This window comes from Mercurialis annua, linkage group LG2 (assembly GCF_937616625.2).
Source record: "Mercurialis annua linkage group LG2, ddMerAnnu1.2, whole genome shotgun sequence".
Lineage (NCBI taxonomy): Eukaryota > Viridiplantae > Streptophyta > Magnoliopsida > Malpighiales > Euphorbiaceae > Mercurialis > Mercurialis annua.
In genome coordinates, this window is record NC_065571.1 from 45,162,742 (window position 1) to 45,186,090 (window position 23,349).

Here is a 23,349-nt window from a genome sequence, read left to right on the forward strand (position 1 = left end):
TTTAAAAAAAAAATTGATTTTTTCAGAGAAGAAGCGGAGGAGGAGCATCCTTGCCGGAGAAGGGAGCTTCTGCTCTTCTTCTTAGAGGAGGAGGAGCAGCTCCGCTCCTCGCATGAGGAGCAAATCGCTCCTTAGGCGAGGAGCAAATCTGCTCCTCCCTAATTGCTTCTCGTTTTGACGAGGAGTAGGACAGACAAACCCATATGGGTTTGTTCATTAAAATTGATGAACAATCTGTTTATCAAATTGATGAACAAATTTTGAGTACTAGTCCAAATAGGACTCGATTCCGAGTCTAAATGAAAGAGGAATTGTCACTAGAAGTTGATGGGCCGAGAATCAGGCTTCAAGACCCATAACGACATGGCATACATCACTGATGATGCATTGAAGATGCATGATGATTGAGATTGGTCCGAGATATTATAAAAAAAATCTACAGCTAATTACATGGCTAATCGTTTAAACGGAAAGCAATTTTGAGCTCGGATGAGTCCGGAAATGCGAAAAGAAGATTAGAGTTTAGGTTCAAATATGTGGGAGTGTTGACAAACAAAGGACAACGGCACCACAAGAACCAGCAACGGTAGCGGCGCCAGAACTCAAGAGTTTGCTTGGGTTCTGTTTTCATCAAAAAACATGCCAAAACACACACACAAAACGCATAAATACATTTCTGGAAACTCAAATATACTAAAATAAAGCATGTACAGAAATTAAAAACACCTTAAAACATGGATCTAGAGACAAAAATAAAGAAAATCATGGCAAATCAAGACAATTTTCTCAAAGAACATAAAAATTACTGATCATGCTTCCTAATGAATCAAAATATATCAAGATAACATGTATATATGATAACAAATATGAATACAGGGTCTTAATAATGCCTTAAAAGTATTGTTTTGAAACATGGGGTTGTTTTTTAAAGATCCGGACGTAGAATCCAACTTAGATTGCTGTTGTAACATTTCGTTCTTGAAGAATGAAATAGCTCGATTGAATCAGTATATGTGGCTGAATTTTGAAGGTTTTTGGGGCTGAAAAATTTGGTTAGGGTAGTCAATTAGGGTTTGTATTTGTGCAATTAGGGTTTGTGTTGAAATATGTGTGCCGCCTCCTTTAGGTTTTTTTAACTAGGCCAAGTAATCAAAAAAGATCAACCCTTTCAATTTTATCCAATTTGTCCAGAAACACATGATTTCGTTTCAATTATGTCCGACTACATGATTTTGCTCATGTGGCACCTGCGTGGCAATGCCACACATCAATGCCACATAAGCAAAATTGTGTAGTTGGACATAATTGAAATGAAATCATGCGTTTCTGGACAAATTGGATAAAATTAAAAGGTTTGGACTTTTATGAAACTTTCATGAAAGATTTGGCCTTTTAACTATACTATTTATAGAGGTAGGATTAGGTTAGTTAATTAGTGTGAGCAATGAAAAAGGTGAAAAAAGCTGTTTTGGCCAATGAAAATGTCAAGAAGGGCCTTCAAGACAACTAAGGTTAAGTGTTGGGCAATTTAGTATGTCAAGCCTATACATTGGCCCTTAAATTTATAAGCCATTGTAACTAGTCCAATTTCTTAGACTTCTATTATAACCCTTTTGGATTTTTATGAGTTACTGCGATAATTGCGCTTCAGTCCTTTAAATTTGTCGCTGCGCATCGATATAGGCCGCTTAAATTTTAATAGGCAGATCACTAGCTCGTCAGTCGTCACTCGGACGAGTGCCTCTGAAAATCATTATCGGACGCTTTAATCCCTTATCATTTTTCTATTTGTCCTGAAAAGAGGTGTCCACATAAATGTTATCCAGAATTCCGTAAACTTAATTATACAAAATTCTTAAGCCGAAATGAACATATTTGAGTCTAAAATTAGTCCCAAAAAGAATCTCATCAATGTTCAAAGTTATGGGCAACAAATTATACAATTATTCATAAACAGAGTTCATATTGCTAAGACAGACAAAACTATAAAATGTATTGAACAAAACCAATAGCTTACAAACTTAATCGTACAAACTATAAACTTTTAAAATTGTAGCTAACAATCTGAAGTTTTAGTAGAAAGAAAAATCATCCAATTCAAAGAGGTATATCTCTACAAAATCATGCACAGAAGCTCTTGTGCATTTAGGAATGTTTTAAAAAATTTTCATTCTTTTACTTGCTATATAAATTAATTGAGATATTCTTGATGCAATAAGACTTAATTCAAACATATGTAACCTTAGATTTATGATTTCAATCATTAATATGATATCCCCTAATTTATACCAAAAACCCTAATTAAAATTGCATATGAACTAAAGATAGCTTACCATATGAATTCATAAGAAAATAGTATTTATGACTTGAATCTGGTCTATAACTCTCAAATTTTTCCTTCTCATATGTCGGTTCTATATTCTTTCCCCTCATAAGGTTTTCACGTTTTTATTTGCCAAGGTTTTTTTTTTGAAAGAGGAGATAGGCCAAGGCCCAAGAAACTAAAGAGATCTACACATACGGGGCAAAGAAACACCCGCTATATCATCCAAAATGCAGTCAGCAACTCCCTGAGGCATGTTGTCATGAATGATTAGACCCACATCTTGGCGAAAGCCTTGATTTGCCATGCGATCTGCGCACCGGTTACCTTCACGATGGATATGAACAACATTAACAATCCAATCTTGTGCTATGAAGGTTCTGATAGAATTCAGTAAGCTGGAATTGGCATTAGTGGGATAATTCTCCTTAGAAAGCGCATCAAAAGCAAGCTTACTGTCCATTTCAAGAATGATGTTCCTGAAAAACAACTTAGCGTGGTATTAGCCCCTCATGATATACCATGCGACTAAAAGCTTGAGAAAATCTCTGTAATTACTAAGCCTTATCTAAATATATATAAACTCTATTTGTTCATATTTATATCTCTATTTCCTTTAATTTATAATTGTGCTACTAATATCCTTTAATCATTTTTGATAAAATTTTCATTCACTTTATACCGATGTAAAATCTATAATAAAATATGATTACGCATGACTCTTAATAGATAATTTAAATGTGAAATAAGATGTATTATGTAGTTTAATTAATGATAGTAGGATACATTTATGACATGATGTCTACATTAGAGCATCCACAGTCGTTAGACATGTTTTTAAGTCTAATGAGTATGTAATATCAACTTTCCATCAAACTCAACTTTATTCTACAATCTTTCACAATGGTTAGACTTTAAAAAGTAAACTGATAAGGGACCCACGCCTAACTATATACTACTTTCTTTATAAAAAAAATTGTATTCATGTATAATTTTTATAAAGTTACGTATAAATAATTACGTAGAAATAATAAATTATTTTTTAAAAATATTATAACGGATAAAATTTCACAACGGCTACTTTACAATTACATAAAATTAAAGGTACATAAAATTATATAATCAAAAATAAATATTATATAAACTTAAAGTTACATAAAATTTAAAAAATAATATAATATAAGTTATTAAAAATAGATGATAAATTGTTTTTATATGTTTTTTTTAAATATCCAATATAAAATAAAAATTGATTAAATAAAATTTAAGAAAAAATTGATATATACAAAAAGAAAATTATGATTATATTAAATAATAAAATATTAAATTTCATTATTTAAAAATAAATTTATTAAAATACATTAAACATTATTGGGAAGATTAGGATAATACTCTATTTTTTAAAATAATTTGATTTTCTATCTCAATAAAAAGAAGATAGAGAAAATACCTCATCATTTTAATGCTTTTATTTTTTTACTCTAAAACATGTTTATATTATAATTATACCTACTTTTTTTTATTTTTTTATTCTAATTATATTTTCTTATTCTTATCAACAGCTGTCATATTTTTATATGTTTCTTTCTTTCTCTTTCTCTCCTCTCTCTCTTCTTCTTCTTCTTCTTCTTCTTCTTCTTCTTCTCTGTTTCTTTTTTTTTTTCGTCAATTTTTTTCTTTTTCTTTATTTCTTCTTTTCTTCGCCATTTTCTTTCTTTCTTTTTCGTTCCTTCATCGCTCCGCCGCTGTTTCTCCATCGCTCCACCGTCGCTGCATTGTTCTTTCATATTTTATTTTAGCAAACTTTTCTTTAATTCATGGTGATTATTGCGCTTTTTATAACATTCAGATCTAAATAATTACTCTTGATTTGTTTTTCAATTTTAGATCTAAAAATCTGCATGAAAAACGTTGTTATGATGAAGAAAAAACGATTTTCTGCACAAAAACGATTTTCTGCAAAAAAACAGCATCTGATTATCATATGAATATCATAACACTGCAGAAAAAAAAGATTTTTTTATAAAAAAAAAACAGTCTCTGATTATCATATGAGTATCAATGTATTATCATGTTGTTATCATAACACTGTATAAAGAAAGATTTTCTACAAAAAAATTGATTATCATGTTGTTATCACTGTATTATCATCTCGTTATCATAATATAATTATATGATACTGAAATGATAATGTATTATTGTACCTAAATAATAATGTTATGACAATGACATAATAATAAAATTATGATAGCAGTATGATAATTTGATACATATATGAAAAAAAATTACATAAAAATTATGATAACGAGATGATAATGTGAAGAAAATAGTACGATAATGAAGTATAATAAGGTCATATTATCATACTATTATCTTCACCTTATCATTTTATTATCATAATTTTTTGTAATTGTTTTTTTCATACATGTATCATATAATCATACTATAATCTTCACATTATCATCTCGTTATCATAATGTTTTTGTAATTATTTTTTTCATACAAGTATCATATTATCTTTACATTATCATCTCATTATCATAATTTTTCTGTAATTTTTTTACATACATGTATCATATTATCATAATATTATCATAATTTTATTGTTTTATTATCATATGATTATCATACTGGTCTCATGAATCTTTTTATAATTCTATTTTCACGTACGTTATCATCCAGTTATCATAACCTTATCATAATTCATTATCATCTAATTATCATACTCCAGTTTTATGATAACGACATGATAATCACACACTATTTTATCATACATTATCATAGATATTATCATATATGTATCATAAAATATTATCATCTCGTTATCATATGATAAAATATTATCATATGACACTATTTCTGTAAAAAAAATTCCATGTAAGTATCATATTATTATACTGTTATAAGCTTATCATTTATATTATCATAAAAACATTATCATACTATTATCATTATCGTACATTTGTATTATCATAATCTTATCATAATCATATAATTAATGTTATGCGACATGATAATAACATGATAATCAGACGCTATTTTTTAATAAAAAATTGATTTTTTCTGCAGTTTTATGATACTTGCATGATAATGCAGTGATGATACTCATATGATAATCAGAAGCAGTGTTTTTTTTTTCCAGAAAATCATTTTTTGTGTATAAAAACGTTTTTAATGCAGATATTTAGATCTAAAATTGAGAAAATTCAAGAGTAATTTATTTAGATCTGAAAGTTAAACAAATCGTATTAATCACCACGAGCCGAGGAAAAAACGCTAAAATTGAATATGAAAAACGGCTGAGCAGCGGCGGAATGATGGCGGAGCGACGGCGGAATGATGAATTAACTATGAAGAAGGAATGAAGAAGAAGAAGAAAATGAAGAAAAAAAATGGCGAAAAAAAAGAACAGAGAAGGAGAACAAAAGGAATGGAGAAGAAAGAGAAAAGGAGAGAGAAATAAAGAAAATAAATGACAGTTGTCAAATATGGTTAGAGTAAAATAATAATAAAAGGTAGGTATAATTATAATATAAATAGGTGTTAGAGTAAAAAAATAAAAACATTAAAATGGTGAGATATTTTCTCTATCTTTTTCTTATTGAGGTATGAAATCATATTATTTTTAAAAAGAGTGTGTTTTTTCTACTTTTTTCAACATTATTTAGTAGAGGTGGCAAATGGGTGTTCTTGGGCGGGTTTGGATGGGTTTCTTTGGGTTTGGGCATTTTTGGGTTGGGCAATTTTGGGTCACAATATTTTTGGGCAGTTTTGGGTTGGGTTGGGTCATAAAAACCCAAAATTATCCAAAATAGAAAGTGAGATACTTGAAATCTATATTTGAGATAAAAAGTTCAAAATAAAAAAATCAAATTAAATTTTTTTCAAAGAAATTACTTTTCAAAATATTATTTTTCAGAAACAAATATTTTCCGGGAAAAAAATAATTTTCCCGAAAAAATAATTTTCTGGGAAAAATTAATTTTCCGGGAAAAAAAATAAATTTCTAAAAAAAATTATTTCTGGAAAATAATAAGTTTTCCGAAAAAAAATAATTTTCTGGAAAAAAAAATTTACGGGAAAAAAAATTTCTGGAAAAAAAATTTCCGGAAAAATAATAAATTTCCAGAAAAACTAATTTCCGGGAAAAAAAAATTTCTGGAAAAAATTATTTTGAAAAATAAATTATACAACTTATAAATATTATTTTAAAAACTCAAATACTCTTCATATTGAAATTTGTTTGGACTTAATTTCACCCATTGGGTCATTCTTATAAATCCATTTTAGCCCAAAAAATTTTAGGCTAAAATGGGTTGGGTCAAAAATTACCCAAACTTTTTTTGGGTGCAAACGGGCTGTATTTCTTTGGGCGGGTTGGGTTGGGTGTTTGGGTTGGGCATCTATTTGCCACCTCTATCATTTAGTTAATTGAAAATAAAATAAAAATAAAAAATAAAGGCCCATTATTGAACGGTCAGTGCAGACCAACCGATCAAAGGTTATTGAGCACTTCCCATTTTTTCGCAATGAAAAGTGCTCAATATTGAGCAACTATTAGACGCACGCACAGCTCCACTGTGATGCTCTTATGTCAATTAGAAATGTTTTAATATAGTTAGGTAGCGACTTCGATCAACTACTATCGCGGTTGCCAAAGCTTGAGGCTGCCGCGGTTTCAACCCCAACTGTTTTGCGAGTCTACACATATTAATGGATGCATTTTTAAATCCAAAACCTCATGGTTTAGTGTAAGTTCTAATATGGTTTTTAAGTGAATATGACAATATATGCCAATTAAAAAGTTGTTCTAATACGGTGACAACTCTAAAATTACTTTTGTGGTTGTAAAACATAAAGACGAGGGTACTAACTATGTCATTATCATAAAATAAAATTCTAAAAATGCTAATGAAGGAGTAGCCTAATGGCTACTCCACTCCAAATTATACACTTATACTCAAGAGATTCATGGAATCTTGCCTCTACAACTTTTAATATATAGTGGAATCTATCTTTGCAAAAGAAAAATCTAAAAAAAATAAATTATAATCAAATATATATGAATAATTGACTAAAAAAAAGTTAAGAACAAATATATATGAATAATTGACTAGCATACAATTCATATAATACAATGACAATGAAATATACACCAATATGGAATATTACTTAGGAAAAAATTAAAATAAAAAATAGAAATGAAATTAATAGTTAGCAAGAAAACAAATGATAGAATAAAAAAGAAGCAAAAGAAACAAGAAGAAATAGTTAAAGTGTCAATTTAAAAATAAGAGAAAAAAGAGAGTTTATACATAAATAGAGATGGAATTGAAATAATTAAATAAGTAAAAGTATAGTATAAAATGAATAAATAATTGAAGGTTTTCTGGGTTTGGGAAATCGTTGAAAGACAGTGAAGAAAAGCTGCAAGAGAATCCATCACCCAAACATAGTAAAGCTTAGGAACTCACCATCCCATCCCTTCACCAAATATATATTCTCCACCACCACTACATGCCTCTCTTTAAATCACTCCATTAATTAATATCAGATCTTATCTTCTGTTTCTAGGGTTTCTTTTGGTCTTTATTAATGGAGTTTTCGAAGAACGGAAACTCCGTACTGAGGTTCAACAACAACCGGCCGCTTTCATTTTACGGTTTATCGTTCTTCTTCTTCTTCTTCTCGTTCTGTGTACTTCTTAGCATTTTTACTTCCGGTACTTGTGTAGGTAAATCAACAGTTAAAAAATGGTTTGTTTTTTTACTTGTTTGTATACGTTTTTATTGTCTAAGTTTCCTTTTAAAATGCAGGCATCAGGTCTTCATTTTCTACTACGAACCCACATTTCTATCTTCAGGTGAGACCCTACTTACTTATGCTACATTATTACAACCATTGTTTTCTTTAATTTTGTAATGCTTCATATTTTCATGTTTTGTGTTTACATTCTCAATTATGTTTTCATATTTTTGTACGTCGTCTTTTAGGTTATTTTTTTACGGTTATTAAATTTTGCATTTTTAATAAAATGGCTACCAACATTTTTACTTTTATTTTTAGGTAACCCAATTGATATTTTTTAGAAATGGATGTTTCCGCTCATTTCAAATTAATTTTTTACTAATGTCCAGAGGTTATACCTGCTCATTTCAGATTAAATTTTTGCTTATGCGGGGAGGTTAACAAGATGACAACCACATAAGCAAAAACCAATTTGAGATGAGCGGATAATCTCCCATTTTAAAAAAATATTAGTTGGATGGGAAGATGTTATTATGAATCTTCAGTGACTATTTTACTAAATATGTGTAGTTGGGTAACCATAAAATTTTTTGACCCTCATTTTCAATGTGTTGGTCACTTTTAAAATTAATTTAAACTTTTTATAGTTAATATTTTATAATTAATTATGGTATTTAGAGCAATGATAATTGTATACTAACTTGTACTGTAAAGGTTTTCAAATTTTTTCCAATAATATTTTTTCCAATTATAGTTTTAAAATTGAGTAATTATCAAAGTTCAAGTGATCCATTATTGGTTGGTGCCATACATTGTAAGAAACATTTGCCTCATTTTTCTCATCACCATACACACAAATATGTACGGCTTCTATAATTAAAGATGGCCTAAATGACTGCTGCAGAGCTTTGCTGCTGCATGCTCAGCCGTCGGATCTATGGATCCATCACTAGTGGTCCCATTTTAATTCAGGTTCAGCCTATAATTAACTTAAAGCGCATAATGCTCTCCTGCGCATTTTAGCTTTCTATGATTGAGCCCCTTCTTTTGTCGCCTTATTCAGACTCCTGGTAACTTGCGCCAGCAGTGCTCAGCGGTTTAACCGTAACCATATCGCTGATCTCCAAAATCTAATACTAAAATATTACTACTACTAAGTATTGAATGATTAATTATTTTTTTCTTTTCGTTTTTGAATAGGATTTTGATGAAATGAGAGACAGAAAAATCATGGGCACTAGAAGACTTCTGAGCGGACCCGGCTCATCGCCGCCGCGGTGCATGTCAAAGTGTGGGAGGTGCAGCCCATGCAAGCCGGTGCATGTGCCGGTGCCGCCAGGAACTCCGGTGACGGCTGAATATTACCCAGAAGCTTGGAGGTGCAAATGTGGCAACAAGTTGTACATACCATAATGCTTGTCAACTTTTAATTGTAGTTTATTTTAGGTTAATCTCTACTGCCTGACTTGCTAATTAACTGCCCAAATCATGACATATTATATTGCTAACTTTTCAAATCAATTTTTTATGCATATTTTTCAATTTTTAAAATATTTTAAGACTATTTATAGTTTATTTCTATGAATAAATTATTTTAAATGATGATAATGTTTTACTTTTGTAATGCATAAATGCCGACTATGAAAAAATAACATGAACAAGTATATACAATTAGGTTTGAACTTTAATTTTGGTAATATCAATACGGTTTAATACATAATTAACCACTAAACTATATTTTTTGTTTCATTAGACTTCTAAATTTTTTTATTTCCTATTAAATCTCTTAACTTTTGATTTTGTTCTATTTAACCCCTCAAATTGTTCGTGAATGACATTCGCACTGACGAGGAAAAAATTGATTTTTTTTCTATTTGATCACTTTATTTTATTATTTTGACTTATAACACTTTTTTTCCATTGTGCATTTAAACTACTATTTTTTACCCATTTAATCTTTCACACAATGAATTAATTTTTAAAAAAGTATAAATATGTACATTATATATTAAATAAGGAGCGATATCTTTTATATATAATTTTAAAATTTATTTAAGATTTAATTGCTTTAAAAATCATAAATTTTAGTGTTTTGCAATTTTAACACGAACTTTCATTTTTGACAATTTAATATAACTATCATTTTTTTGCAATTCTAAGCACTGAGCAATTTTTCGCTAAAAAATATTGATGTATACACCGGAATAAATAATGTTTTAACGTCCACATCAACATATTTTAAATGGAAAATTTCTTGGTGTTTAAAATTACAAAAAATTAAAAGTTGGTGTCTAAAATAGCCAAAATTCAAAGTCCGTGTTAAATTTGCAAAACACACTAAAGTTTGTGATTTTTAACCAATTAATCCTTCATTTAATATCATTAAAGTATAATAAATATATATATTTTATAAACATTGTTAAAAAGAGAGGCAAAATACTCCTTTTGTCATTGTTGAAATGTAAAACAAAAATATTTACATGTACAAGAAATAATATCATATAATTACTTGATTAGCTTTAAATATTTTTTATTTATTTTCTACTATTTTTCTGATTTTTACCGTCATCGGAAATTTACAAAAATATTATCAAAATTTAAAATATTTTTTTTTTAAAAATTCTATGTCATCATACATAAATTCATTTTACATGCTTCTAAACTTTCATATTAGATATAATATGGTTGAACTAGTTTTATTTTTAAAAGGTTAAATGGTAAAAGTTAAAAGTTTAAATGTGTAATAGAAAAAAATGGTTCAGGGATTAAATAGAATAATAGTATAATTTAAGGGTCAAACTATGTATTCTAATTATCCTTCACGTGCTTTAAAACGTTTGAATACACACATTTTGCCACGTTGAATAAAAAGAGGTCAGATCGGTAAAAAGTAAAATTTTGAGAAATTAGATAGAACAAAATCAAGAGTTAAGAGATTTTATAGAAAAAAAGTTTAGAACTCTAATGAAATAAAGTGGTATAATTTAATCACTAAATAATATATTAAACTACGGGAAGTTTTTATCTAGACCCGGTTTATGAAAAACTCATGGACCTATCCAATAAATTGTTAGAGAAATAAGAAAAAAGATTAAATAATGAGAAAAGAGAGAAAATTGTTAAATTTTCTAACACCTCATTAGATAAGTGCATGAAAAATTCATCGACCAAATTTAGGTAAGAATTTTCCATTAAACTATATCAACAATATTAAATCTATTCCATGTCCGATACACATGACTAATAAATATGATTTGAGTGAATACTACTACTTATAAAAAGAAAAAGATAAAATGACTAATACATGTACAATTTTTTTTATTAATGTTCAAAAAATAAAACTTTAATTTAATGAGATAATTAAGTCTAACACCATTGTATTGTATTTAAATATTTTTAAAAATATTCGTTAATTTTTATTAGTAAAAATACATGTTTTTCACTTTTATATTATCAACTTATGTTTGAGTATTTAAAATTTAGGGGTTAAAAGGTGGCTAGAGTTGGTGGTGCTGGTACACGTACGTGGAAGCACGGACAAAGGGGGTGGATGAGCCTGAATATTTAAAATATATTATTTAATTCAAAAATAAAATTTTTAAACTTTTAGATTATATTAACATCCAACTAGGAATCACACATCATATATTTAAAATACATAAAAGACTAGTTAGAGTATATTTACCTCTTATAAAAACCTTAAGCAATTGTTTAAGCGTCGAAAGTATAAAACCTCTAACTTGTATACAAGAATGAGATTTGATCGGATACTTTTGATATGAATTGAGTGTTTTATATCCCTAATAGTAAAAGTATCTCCATTGCATGTTCTATTTTGTAAATTCACAAAATAAGATAAAATACTATATATAGTACATATTATTGAATTTCAATACAAAGGCCGACTTTCGTCCCTGCTCGATGAGTGGGTCTTGCAGTCAAGCTCCCTTCTGCCTTTGCACTCAAAGGCCAATCTCCGTCCGGCTCGAGGAAACCTTTACACGTCTCCGTTACCTTTTGGGAGGCCTACGCCTTATAAAAACAATCTATCCGAGACGTCCCTTGGCCCGTAAAGTCTTTTTTCTCTGCAGCCACCATCATGCGGCTTAAATAATATAAGACCCTTCATCATTGTTTTTTTTTTTTCGAGCAAAGCACCTAAGGAATTGTCCATAACTACTATGTATAAGATCAAATCCTTGAGTTGGTCAGCACGATGAAAGAAAAGGGTAGGAAGGCAATGAATATTGACTATCTCAGTAAGAAGTTCACTGATTATGAGATACTAAATGCTAAATTTATAATTTTATAAGTGATTATCATTACTGTTGGCAAATCTGTAAATAATTTAGATATAGTAGAATTTAGCATATGCTAAACTTTCTAATAAATTTGTCACAAATTTTAGCATATGCTAAATTTAGCATATGAAATAGAAGTGCAATAGAGATGTATTTTTTTTATGTTAAATGCTAAATTATAGCACCGTGAGGTATTTTTCGCACTAGAGTGGAGATGCTCTAATGATCTAAATGTACGACTTGCTCCAATTTCCTTCGGAGAACTTATGTAAATTCGCAACACCAAACACTTTGATTTTGATCTTATAAACTTTTTGAGGTTTTATTTTTTAATTAATCTCTACAACTTCTTGTAGTATTTAATCCATCAATCTTTAAGTTGAGTTCCAACGTTTAGAATATAAACCATATTTTTTTTTTGATAAATGATGATTAGATTAGCACAACCATAAAAAGTAGTAGGTAAAAACGCTAAAAATACTAGCTCGAAACAAAGAAATCTAGTGATCTAAATATATTATTGCTATTGTAATGAAAACTAGGATTGTGAAACTTATAATGATTCACAGTCTTATCAATACAACCAAAAGACAAGTCTGAAAAATCTATAACTTCTTCTCTGAAAATTCTCCTGTTACGAGCCTTCCAAATCTCCTAGACACTAAAAAACCAAATGGTACTCCATAAGTCTCGGTAACGAAAAGTCGATAACTCTAACCATTGACCATAAAAGCTAAACACCTCCGAAGGAACTGGCCACGCTTGCACACCGATTTTGCGTAACATACCACACCAAAAGACTCAAACTGCTTGGCAATGAATGATAATATAAGCACTAGATTCAGAACATGAACATAGAGAACAAATGTCGAACTCAATTATAAGCCTATGAAAAAGAAACCTATTTGGAGAAATTCTTTCTTTTTGCAGCAATCAAACAAAAAAAGAATTGTAGGAGGAATATTATGTTTCCATCTCCCATGAAAACCATCCATTAAATGATCTGAACCTGCATAAAAGATTCTTGTATAATTTGCTGATGTGAAGCCTTCAACTTTGCCTATCCGACCAACTAAATCCAGTCGATTAGCAGCAATAGACACAGCGTGGAGATTCTAAATAATGGGCACAAAAATTTCTGTTTCACCTATTTTGAGTCGCCTTCTCCAAATAGATGAATGAGAAGAACCCGACATTGCCTCTAGTATACAAGCCAATGATACTTCTTTGTTCAAAACTAAATTAAAAATCTGAGAATGAGACAAGCATAGAGAACGAGATTGATTGGGCATCCATTTATCTCTCCAAATCGCTGCCATTACCCACCTTAAAGCTAATATTAGATTTAAATAAATCAAGAATACCTCCATTTGAAATACAAACTTTCTTGATTCCCCGACAAATGATAAAAAGATTGCACGTATTAGCTTCCTTAAGACCATGTAACGTCGAAATTCTACTCCCATTCTTTATAACTATGAACCATAATAATGTTTTATCACAAGAAATAAGCTTCAATGCCCATTTTAACAAGTTCAGATTCTTTAGGCGAATATCTAGAACGTTGAGACCTCCATAACGAAGTGGAGAACAAACGGTTGTCCAAGCGACTTTACGAATACCCCTATTTTCTATTGAACCCGTTCAAAGAAAGTTACGCATTAACTTTTCCATTGAAGTCATAACTGAAACTGGCATGGCGAAGTTACACATCGAATATACATGAAGGCTACTTAACACCAAATTTATCAACATTAATCGACCTGACATAGATAGAAGCTTGCCTTTACAGCTAGCAAGGTGTCTCGCAAAGTTCTGCATTAGAGGAGCGTAGTGAACAGCCTGCAGATTCTTTTTAGCAAAAGAGAAGCCCATGTAAAAAAAAGGGAGATTTTCGATTCTACAATTCAAAATAGTAGCAGCTACTGCAACTTCTTAAACACTTCAATATCAAAAACATTAAGAAAAAAATAATGCAACATGAAATATGTAAAGATAAAGATTAACACTTAAGATTTATATGTTTACTTTTAAGATATTCACCTTTTTGAATCACATTCCAAATAAATGCAACACTTTTGACTTAGCTTATAAGTCTATACTAAGTATATCTATATGATTTTCTCTAATCATTGCATATTGACATATAACTATTAGGTGTCATTTTGCAAATATATATTTTAATACATATACATGTAGATGACACTCACCTTCATACGTGTCAAATTAATTTTTTTAATTCACACATATTAAAACAAATTATTTAGATATAACACCTTGCATATTCCATGCATAATCTAGTGTACATAATTATATAAAATTATTTATACCCTAGCTTATGGAATGACAAGTGGCACAATTTCATTAGTCAATTTCTTAATATCCATTAAAAAATTAATTAATAGTTAATTAGTCCTAATTGACTCATAATTAGATCAATTAAATAATTAAAAAGTAAATCTCATTATATATTAATTTACATATTAATAAATTCTTATCAATAAATTAATAACTAATGAATTTAAATAATAACTCCTTATTATTTAATAAATCATAAATAATTAATGTGAATACAAGTTAATCAATAGAACTATTCATCTCATGAATAATAATTAATCTCCATTAATCATTTTAATCTAATTAAAAGTCGATTTCATCAAGTTTGGCCAAATCACATTTTGATCCTTCAAATTAATAATAATTACCAATTAGATTCTTGAAGTTATATTTCACCCAAATATATCCTTCTTGTAATTTATAAACTACATCTTTGAAACCATTTTTAGAACATATGCTAGGATCACGTTCCAAACTAAAATCAATTTTATTAAATCAATTAATTGATTTAATATAAGACGATCAATAATTAGGTGTGTATGACTAACAAGGTTTACTTCTAAATGACAATGAGAAATGATATTAATACTTAATATCTAACTAGTTGAGTAATCCTTTACTTAACAAGTTCTCATAAATTATGACTATCGGCCAACATTCCATATCATAAGTATATAGATAGAGATGAATTACTTAATGTATTTAAATGAACCTTATAGTTACAATTATCTTACACTAAAATCCTTCATGACAAGATTCTTACCTCGATGCGAGACATGGTGAGTGACACGCTTAATATGGTTATGATGCAAGTCAAGCAGATTTATTAACGATAAATTTTCAGCCAAGTGAAGTCTTCATGGCTTTGCAAAATTGTGATAACAATAAAGCGTCGGAGCTTGAGGGATTTAACTTGTTTTTTTACAATCAGGCGTGGGATTTATTAAAACATGACTTTCAACAAGTTTTTGATGAATTCCACTGATCTGTTGTCTTTCCTACAAGATTGAATTCGGCTTTCTTAGTTCTTATTCCAAAAGTTAAGGGAGCAAGTCATTTGAAAAATTTCGACCTATAAGTATCATAAACAGTGTTTTTAAGGTTTTATCAAAGATCCTTGCTAATCGTTTCCTCTACTGTCTGTTTTAGTTTCAGAGAACCAATTTGGGTTCATCAAGGGTCGAAGTATTCGTGACTGTCATTCGATTGCTTCAGAAATTATTCACCTCTCCTTGAGACACGGAGATCATATTTTAATGATTAAACTAGACTTTCAAAAAGCTTTTGATAGTTTTTTTGACCGTTTCTTTTAGAAATTTTTAAAAAATGAATTCCAATAATACTTGGGTTCAATTGATTTCTTCACTTCTGGAGACTTCTCTAATGTCATTTCTCATCCATATAAGTTCTTTAGACAACTTCTTTATAAAAAAAAGGAGTTAGGCAAGGTGACCTCCTCACCTATGCTTTTTGTGATTGCAGCTGAGAATTTTAAAACTCTTATTAATAAAGTCAAGTCCTTAAATCTTATTGTAAAAATTCATATAAATGGATATAATGAAACAATCTTTTTTCTTTAGTTCCTAGACGATGCACTTAATTTTCTCCCAAACAATTTGGAAATGGTCAAAAACTTATTTAGAAAACTACGATGCTTTGAGCTCATATTTGGGTTACGTATTAATTTTTATTAGAGTTCCATTATTAGGTTGAATGTTAGTGATGATGATGATAATTAAGTTGCAAACATCCTTGATTGTAAAACGGAGCATTTGCATATAACTTATTTGGAGTATCCACTTACTTCGACGAACTTACAAGTTACCCATTAGACTCCATTAATTCAGAATTTTTTAAAACATCTTACACAATTGAAAGGCAACCTCTTATCCTCTTTTTGCCGTTTGATTATGATTAATTTTATTCTTTTTAGCCTACTAGTTTACTCCTTGTGTAGTTTTACTATTCCGACTTCTGTTATTATATCAATGGAGAGTGGTTCTTATGAGCTGGTTCAGCTAATTCTAGAGGGATTTATAAACTGGCTTGGGATAATGTTTCTATTCCTCTTTGTATTGGTGGTTTAAATATACTGAATTTATGTTTGAAAAATTAAAGCCTTCTACTTAAATTTGTTTGGAAACTTCTCACTTGTGATTGAAGTTTGTTGTGGTATCAGTTATTAAGGATTGTTCGAATATTTCTTTTTCGCATGATTTCATGGGTTCTAATAATGGTAGTTTATTGTTATTATGGTAAGGATTCACAAATTGTTTAACTGAAGTTAAGAACACACGCTTATAGCTGTAATGCTCTTCCTGGAAAGTTCGTATTCACACGTTTACATTGTTTCTAGCTAATAACCTAATAATATTTGATTTAACTAATTTTTTCGTTTTGTGTGTGTTTAATAGACATATTATTATTTAAATTTTTGAAATAATTTAAGGCTTAATACTCTTTTTTGATTTTTTTGTTTCTATCTCCACCTTTTAACATCTCCAATTTTAGCCTGTTTTTCAATTTTTACTTTTAATTATAATCACTTGTTTAAATTTGAGTGAAGAAAGGTTCAAATAAACTTTTCATATTGCTTCAGTTTAAAAAATTATTATGATAAAAATGCAAATTGGAACGGTAACAAATAGGGCTAATCCCAATAAAATACCAAACGTTTGCGGTTTTGTTAGTTATAACCAAAACTTTTGAAATCGGCTAAGCCTATTTTTAGATATTTGAAACCTTTTCTAGCCATTCGTGAACCAAATTGAAAAATTTGTCATTCGTAAATGGGTTAAACTAGCTGATTTTGATTGATTTGGTTAGAAAATGTTACAAATATCCCACATCATCAAAATCAGCTAGTTTAGCCCATTCACGAATAACAAATTTTCCGGTTCGATTCACGAATGACTAAAAAAAGTTTCAAATATCTCAAAATGGGCTAAATTAGCCGATTTTAAAAGGTTTGATTACAACTGATAAAACTCGCAAACGTTTGATATTTTTTTATTGGGATTAACCCTAAAAAATAACATAAACAACATATCTTAATTTTTTACAACTCCAATATGGATAAATGACAATAGTTGAAAGTGAAAATTGAAATAAAAGTTAAAATTGAAGATTTTGAAAGGTGAAATTATAACAAAAAAAAGGTACATGTCATAAAAATTCACCAACTTTACATGTTTTCTCATTTTAATCACGCCGTTTAAAAATTGTTATTTTCATACACAAACTACTCATTTTTCTCAAATCCATACACTATTCAAAAATCTGATTAAAATTGTTGAGTTGACAATCAGATAGTGACATGACATAACGAATCAGATAGTGACACATCATCAATTTTTGCCGGATTTTTGAACGGCGTATGGATTTGAGAAAAATTGGTAGTTCATGTATGAAAATGACAATTTTTAAACAACGTGATTAAAATTAGAAAACGTTTAAAGTTGGTGAATATTTATAATATCATCAAAAAAGAAATTGAAAAGCTGATGTATTTTTGGTTGATTAAACAAAATTTAAACATTAATAGAAAGAGCAAATTACTTAGAGGCCCCTAAGATATATCATAATTAACATTTTGGTATCCCTTGTTTCAAAAGTTTACTGAATAATTCCACAGTTTTAATTCTGTTAACCGAGAAATCCTTCTGTTAATTTAAGGGACCAAATCGTCTAACAGATTGAAATTCGGGTATTAAATCGTTTAAAAGTGAAGGATCAAATCGTTTTATAAAATTAAAAGTGATGGATCAAATAGTTCACAAAATTAATGGTGGGATCAAATCGTTTGGAAATAAGTGTCGAAATTAACGGAGGGACCTAATAGCTAACGGAATTAAAACTGAAGGACCATTAAGTAGATTTTTAAAACAAAGGGTATTAAACTGTTAATTATGATATACCTCATGGACTTTAGCGTAATTTGCTCTAATACAAATTCAAAGACTGCACTGCATTCCAAGCGGCTCTGTAAACCCTCTGGCCACTGTAATGTACAGAATCTGTCTGTCCATTTCCCCAAAAACAAATATATTTCTTCGATTTCACACTCCAAATTCAAAACCAAGTTGTACAACACAAACCCATTTGGTTGTTTTTTTATCAGAAAGCAGAATAACTCAAAGTTTTAAGTTGCAAACAACTGGTCACAGTACTACTGTAGTAGTAAACTTGCTCATTTTTTCTCTTCATTTTCCTTTCAAAAACCATTGTTAAAACACTCTTAACAATGCTCGGAGCCAAATCCCAAGCAACTTAATCAATTGGAGATACAGTGAGCATTTTGGGTTTGTTCTGTTCTTGGTGTTTTTGTGTGTGTTTATTTTATGAATCTTGATGTTTAATGAAGTTTTAGATTCTTTGAAAGTTGATGAACCCATTTAAAGATTTGAGATTTTTGGTTTATTAGCATAAAAAAGGCAACTTTTTGAATATTTGTTTAATCACTGTCAAGGTTTAAGGCATTTGACCCGGAATCTTGTTTCTTGGTTATGCATTTTTATATACTATTTGTAAAATCTGAGTATTTATCTCTTTAATATATCAGTTATAGATCTTTCTTAGTTTAGGGTTTTAATCTCTGTTCAAGTGAATGGAGTATGCCATTGTTAAACCCTCTTCAAACATATCTGAAATGGTCACTAAGTTTGCTAAACTTTGCAAACTAAGATCTATTGGCGTTTTCTCGAACGAAAACCCAAATCAGCAATGTAATTCTCTCCGTGACAACAATGTGGCATCGGTTAGTGAAGATAGCAGTGATGCTACAGTGGAAATAGAATGTGATACGGAGAAAATTGGAACGTATCCTCCTGTAGTTCTGACTATGAGGGACATAGATATTGAGGGAGACTATATTATTCAGTTATTTGATGCGGTTTCTGAGTTGAAATTAGCTTACATTCAGCTTCAGGAAGCTCATGTTCCTTATAATGCGGATAAGATTATTGCTGCTGATGAACAGATTGTGTTTAAGCTCGAAGCTCTTTGTAAGATCAAGCGGACATACAAGGAGAAGCGATTCTCGAATGTAAATCTTGAGTCTTCCCATTTTAGTCTACTGGATACAGAGAGTCTGTTAGAGAAACTGAAGACTCAGAGTCGAGCACAAGATGATGAGATTGTTCGTTTGCGACAAGAGCTACACAATTTTCTTTTGGGGAATACGGTATTGGCAGAGAAGATACGGCAGAAAAGTTTGGAAATAAAAAATGTGAGGGTTTTGAATATTTCCTTGTTTGAGAATATGTTCAGAGAAGCATCGAAGTCTATTCATGATTTTGCAAAGCCTGTGATAAGTTTGATGAAAGCTTCAGGTTGGGACTTGGATATGGCAGCTAATTCCATAGAAAGTGGAGTTGTTTATTTCAAAAGGCAGCATAAGAAGTATGCATTTGAAGCCTACGTTGCACGGAGAATGTTTCATGGGATATCACTTAAATCCTATAATGTGGATGATGTTATGCGGTTTGATGATCCCATTGATTATCTGATAGAAAATCCCAATTCAGAATTTTCCACTTTTTGCGGAAACAAGTATTTGTTTGCGGTTCATCCTGTAATGGAGATGTCTTTCTTTGGCAATTTGGACCAGAGGTTGTTTATATTAAGTGGCAAGCATCCAAGAACACCATTCTATCAAATATTTGCAAGAATGGCAAAGTGGATATGGGCTCTACAAGGGATTGCAAGGTCAGTTGATCCCAAGGCTGAAATTTATGTTGTTAATAGAGGAAGCAAATTCTCAGATGTTTTTATGGAACCTATAGAAGCCGACATTCTTAATGGAGGACAAGCTGATCCCAGAGTTGAGTTTATGGTCATGCCTGGTTTTAGATTAGCTGACTCATTGATGCGGTCTCGGGTTTATCTTTCTTGTTAGGGGGAAGTGCTGTAGGAACTATAGCATTGCAAAGGTAATCATTAATTGTTTTGAGTATGTCAATACGTTGCCTAAATTAGTTTGAGAGCTAATATTTTGGTAGTAGAGATCATACGTGATCATGCTGCCAATACTTACCTGTTTAAAGCTGCAAGATTTTGTTGTATGCTTTTTGAATTGTAAATAGATATCTCTACGTGATGATGCTGTTCGATTTTGTTTTACACTTTCTGTGTATCGACTTTACTGCTTGTGATTTAAGTATAATCTTCAAGCTAAGAAAATGTGTTGGAATAAACTGTTAATTACATGTAGAGCTTATTTTATCCTCTTGCCTAATGATCTTGAAGAACAATGACATATAGTAATCTTATTTAGTAGGATGGTCGGAGACTTGCTGTATCCTGTTTGTAATTTTATTGTTTGCTGGCCTTGTAGTGCTTAGAAAGTGTTTAGATGTTTCTGTCTTTTGATTCAGATGGTTTAGAGGTTTTCTACTATTTTAGATCAACCAAAATATAAGATTTCTATTTATGGGAATATATACAACCTATTGCAATTTGCTTGTGGTTAAGGATTGACCTAAATAGAGTTGAGTAATTTATACTCCTCTAGACATAGAAGCACATAAAATTTTACGATCTCTTTGGTTTAAAATCAGGAATAGGAATAGGAACGAGAATCTAAATGGGAATAGGAATGCTTAATTTCATATGTTGTTCGGTTGAGTAGGAAATGGAAATGGAAATCAAAGAAAAATGAGAATGTAGATGATTTATTTGGATGAGAACGAGAACGAATGTTATTTATTAAGCGAAGGGATCCCATTTCTTTTCCCATTCTCATGCACTTCAACCAATCACAAACAACAAAAACCATAACTGTTCCAATTTTTATCACTTTCATAATTATTAGAACAATGCCCTCTTGGTTTTTCAATTTTCCGCTCGTACTTCATGCGACTGAGATTCTAGTCTTGCTAGTGTTGTTTTATCATTGAGTTTACAAAATGACAGTTTTAGAAACTAAAGAGGTAGATGGTTAGACATGATTTCAGTTTTATATTTTTATCTTACATTTTATCTAGGGGTGTTTATATAGCCACCCCAATTAGTTTAGGATAAGGTGTTAGCTGAGTTGAGTTTTAATTTCTTTTCCAGACACAGAGCTATATTGAATTTAAGGTTTCATTTTCCCTCCATGCTCGTTTTCCACTCTTAATTTGTGGAACCGAGATTCCGGTCTTGCCAGTACAAGTATTATTGAGTGTGCTGTTGAATGGGGAGTAAGGGGGAGCTCCGCTTCCTTAGAAATTTGACCCAAATCTTCTTTCTCCTGCGAAATGCTGAAAAAGTAAGTCACCGGAGGAAGGTTAGTACAGTTCTCCTGCTGCTGATTCATTCAGGATATCAGGATATGCAGAGAAACTAGATATATATTTGTAATACAATTTAGTTAATCTAATAAGCTTATTTCTTGTTGGTATCTATACTTTGTCGAAACTGTGAACCTCTGGTACAAACACTAGCAGTAGAATCATTTGGCGCTATAATCAATGTCATTGTCATCCTCCGGAGAAAACAGGTCCTTGCATAGCTCCCCGTAGAATCTACACACCACATCGACAAAGACTGGGCACTTCAGATTCTTCCAGCAATACAGAAGCTCCTCAACATCTATCAGATCCCTCACTTTTCCTTCTTCAACAATCATATCCACCAAATAGTTCTCAAAGCTTCTGCACGCATCTTCCACATCCTGGTCGCCGCCAAAGCTCTCTCTCATGGCGGTTCTACTGGCTGTAATGTATGCTGGTGTTAGAGGTGACGTGTAGATCCTTTTCTCGCGCTCTACTTCAGGAACACTCTTAAGCTCCCCAAGTACGTCCATCTTCCTCGATTTCTTATGGAAAACTGAATGCAGGGCAGTAAGAATACGATTCTTGGTAGAAGTTTTTCTCGTCTTACTACGGTGAGTACGCGATGCAAGAGATCTTATAAAGAGAGGTTTTCTGAGTTTGAATCTGAAGGTTAGTAGTTTTCTGCATGGGGTTAGAAGCTTGGATTTGAAGGCAACTAATGCTTTCATTTTCATTTGTAATGATTTGGGAATTGAGTGTGGTTGAAGAAATTGAACAGAATTGATTGGTTTCTGTTGCTGCTTTTAAAATAGTTGAGACAAAAGAATTGGAATGTAGAGAAGTAAATAAATATGAGAGTTTGGTGTGGCATTGAGAGAGAGACTGAGTGGAGTTTGTTGACGAAGATGCATAGCTTTGTTGGGTTCACGTCTTGAATTCAGGAGAGTGGCATCCCATTAACTATACTAATACCTGACATTCTTATCTAAAATTTCTATATGCATTTTGTTTATTGATATTATTTCTTTTTATTTTTTATATCGCTTTATTCTCATTAAATGTAATAAATATCTAAAAATATTCATTTTTTGTTTGATTGGTTAAAATTTATCGGTGATGCATAATATTAAATTTAATTTGTTGTGAATCAAGAATTGAAGATAGATCAAGATTATTTTAGAATAAGGAAACTTTTATTTATGAGTTATAATAGTTTTTTTGAATGTTTTATTTATGACTGTTGTCTTTTATTTATTCAAAGTTTATTTGTTTTTTTTATGAAGAGGTTTCTATTTAAAGGTTCTTCGTGTTGTGGTTGAATTTGATGTCATGGTTGTGTGATATCAGAATTTGTTGTGAGGGTGACGAAGATGTTTTGATTGAA

At 30.4% G+C, this 23,349-nt stretch overlaps 3 protein-coding genes across 4 annotated transcripts; 2 read left to right on the forward strand and 1 right to left on the reverse strand.

Annotated features, from left to right (window-relative positions):
- The first annotated feature begins 7,593 nt into the window (after positions 1 to 7,593).
- LOC126669475 (EPIDERMAL PATTERNING FACTOR-like protein 6) lies at positions 7,594 to 9,624 on the forward strand. Its single transcript, XM_050362949.2, has 3 exons — positions 7,594 to 8,057; positions 8,140 to 8,186; positions 9,272 to 9,624. The coding sequence occupies exons 1-3, from the start codon at positions 7,919 to 7,921 to the stop codon at positions 9,482 to 9,484; spliced, it is 399 nt and encodes a 132-aa protein (XP_050218906.1). The 5' UTR covers positions 7,594 to 7,918; the 3' UTR covers positions 9,485 to 9,624.
- A 9,027-nt stretch (positions 9,625 to 18,651) lies between these two features.
- Positions 18,652 to 23,101, forward strand: LOC126670069 (protein GRAVITROPIC IN THE LIGHT 1). 2 transcript variants are annotated; one of them, XR_007638638.1, is made up of 2 exons: positions 18,652 to 21,976; positions 22,137 to 23,101. XR_007638638.1 is itself a non-coding variant. In XM_050363725.1 (2 exons), exon 1 carries the CDS (start codon positions 19,316 to 19,318, stop codon positions 20,603 to 20,605), a length of 1,290 nt encoding a protein of 429 aa, XP_050219682.1. In that variant the 5' UTR covers positions 18,652 to 19,315; the 3' UTR covers positions 20,606 to 20,639; positions 21,766 to 23,101. The 2 variants fall into 2 exon arrangements, 1 of the variants encoding a protein (XP_050219682.1); XM_050363725.1 differs by having other exon boundaries at positions 18,652 to 20,639; positions 21,766 to 23,101.
- LOC126670070 (transcription repressor OFP17) lies at positions 21,777 to 22,699 on the reverse strand. The gene has a single exon (XM_050363727.2). It carries the CDS (start codon positions 22,697 to 22,699, stop codon positions 22,142 to 22,144), a length of 558 nt encoding a protein of 185 aa, XP_050219684.1. The 3' UTR covers positions 21,777 to 22,141.
- Positions 23,102 to 23,349: the final 248 nt, after the last annotated feature.

What these genes read in the sequence shown, in the direction of transcription:
- LOC126669475 (XM_050362949.2), top strand. Translation starts at nt 7,919, where the DNA reads ATGGAGTTTTCGAAGAACGGAAACTCCGTACTGAGGTTCAACAACAAC. An exon ending in TACTTCCGGTACTTGTGTAG is followed by an intron (nt 8,058 to 8,139) that starts GTAAATCAACAG and finishes TTTAAAATGCAG; the next exon opens with GCATCAGGTCTTCATTTTCT. An exon ending in ACCCACATTTCTATCTTCAG is followed by an intron (nt 8,187 to 9,271) that starts GTGAGACCCTAC and finishes GTTTTTGAATAG; the next exon opens with GATTTTGATGAAATGAGAGA.
- LOC126670069 (XM_050363725.1), top strand. Translation starts at nt 19,316, where the DNA reads ATGGAGTATGCCATTGTTAAACCCTCTTCAAACATATCTGAAATGGTC.
- LOC126670070 (XM_050363727.2), bottom strand. Translation starts at nt 22,699, where the DNA reads ATGAAAATGAAAGCATTAGTTGCCTTCAAATCCAAGCTTCTAACCCCA.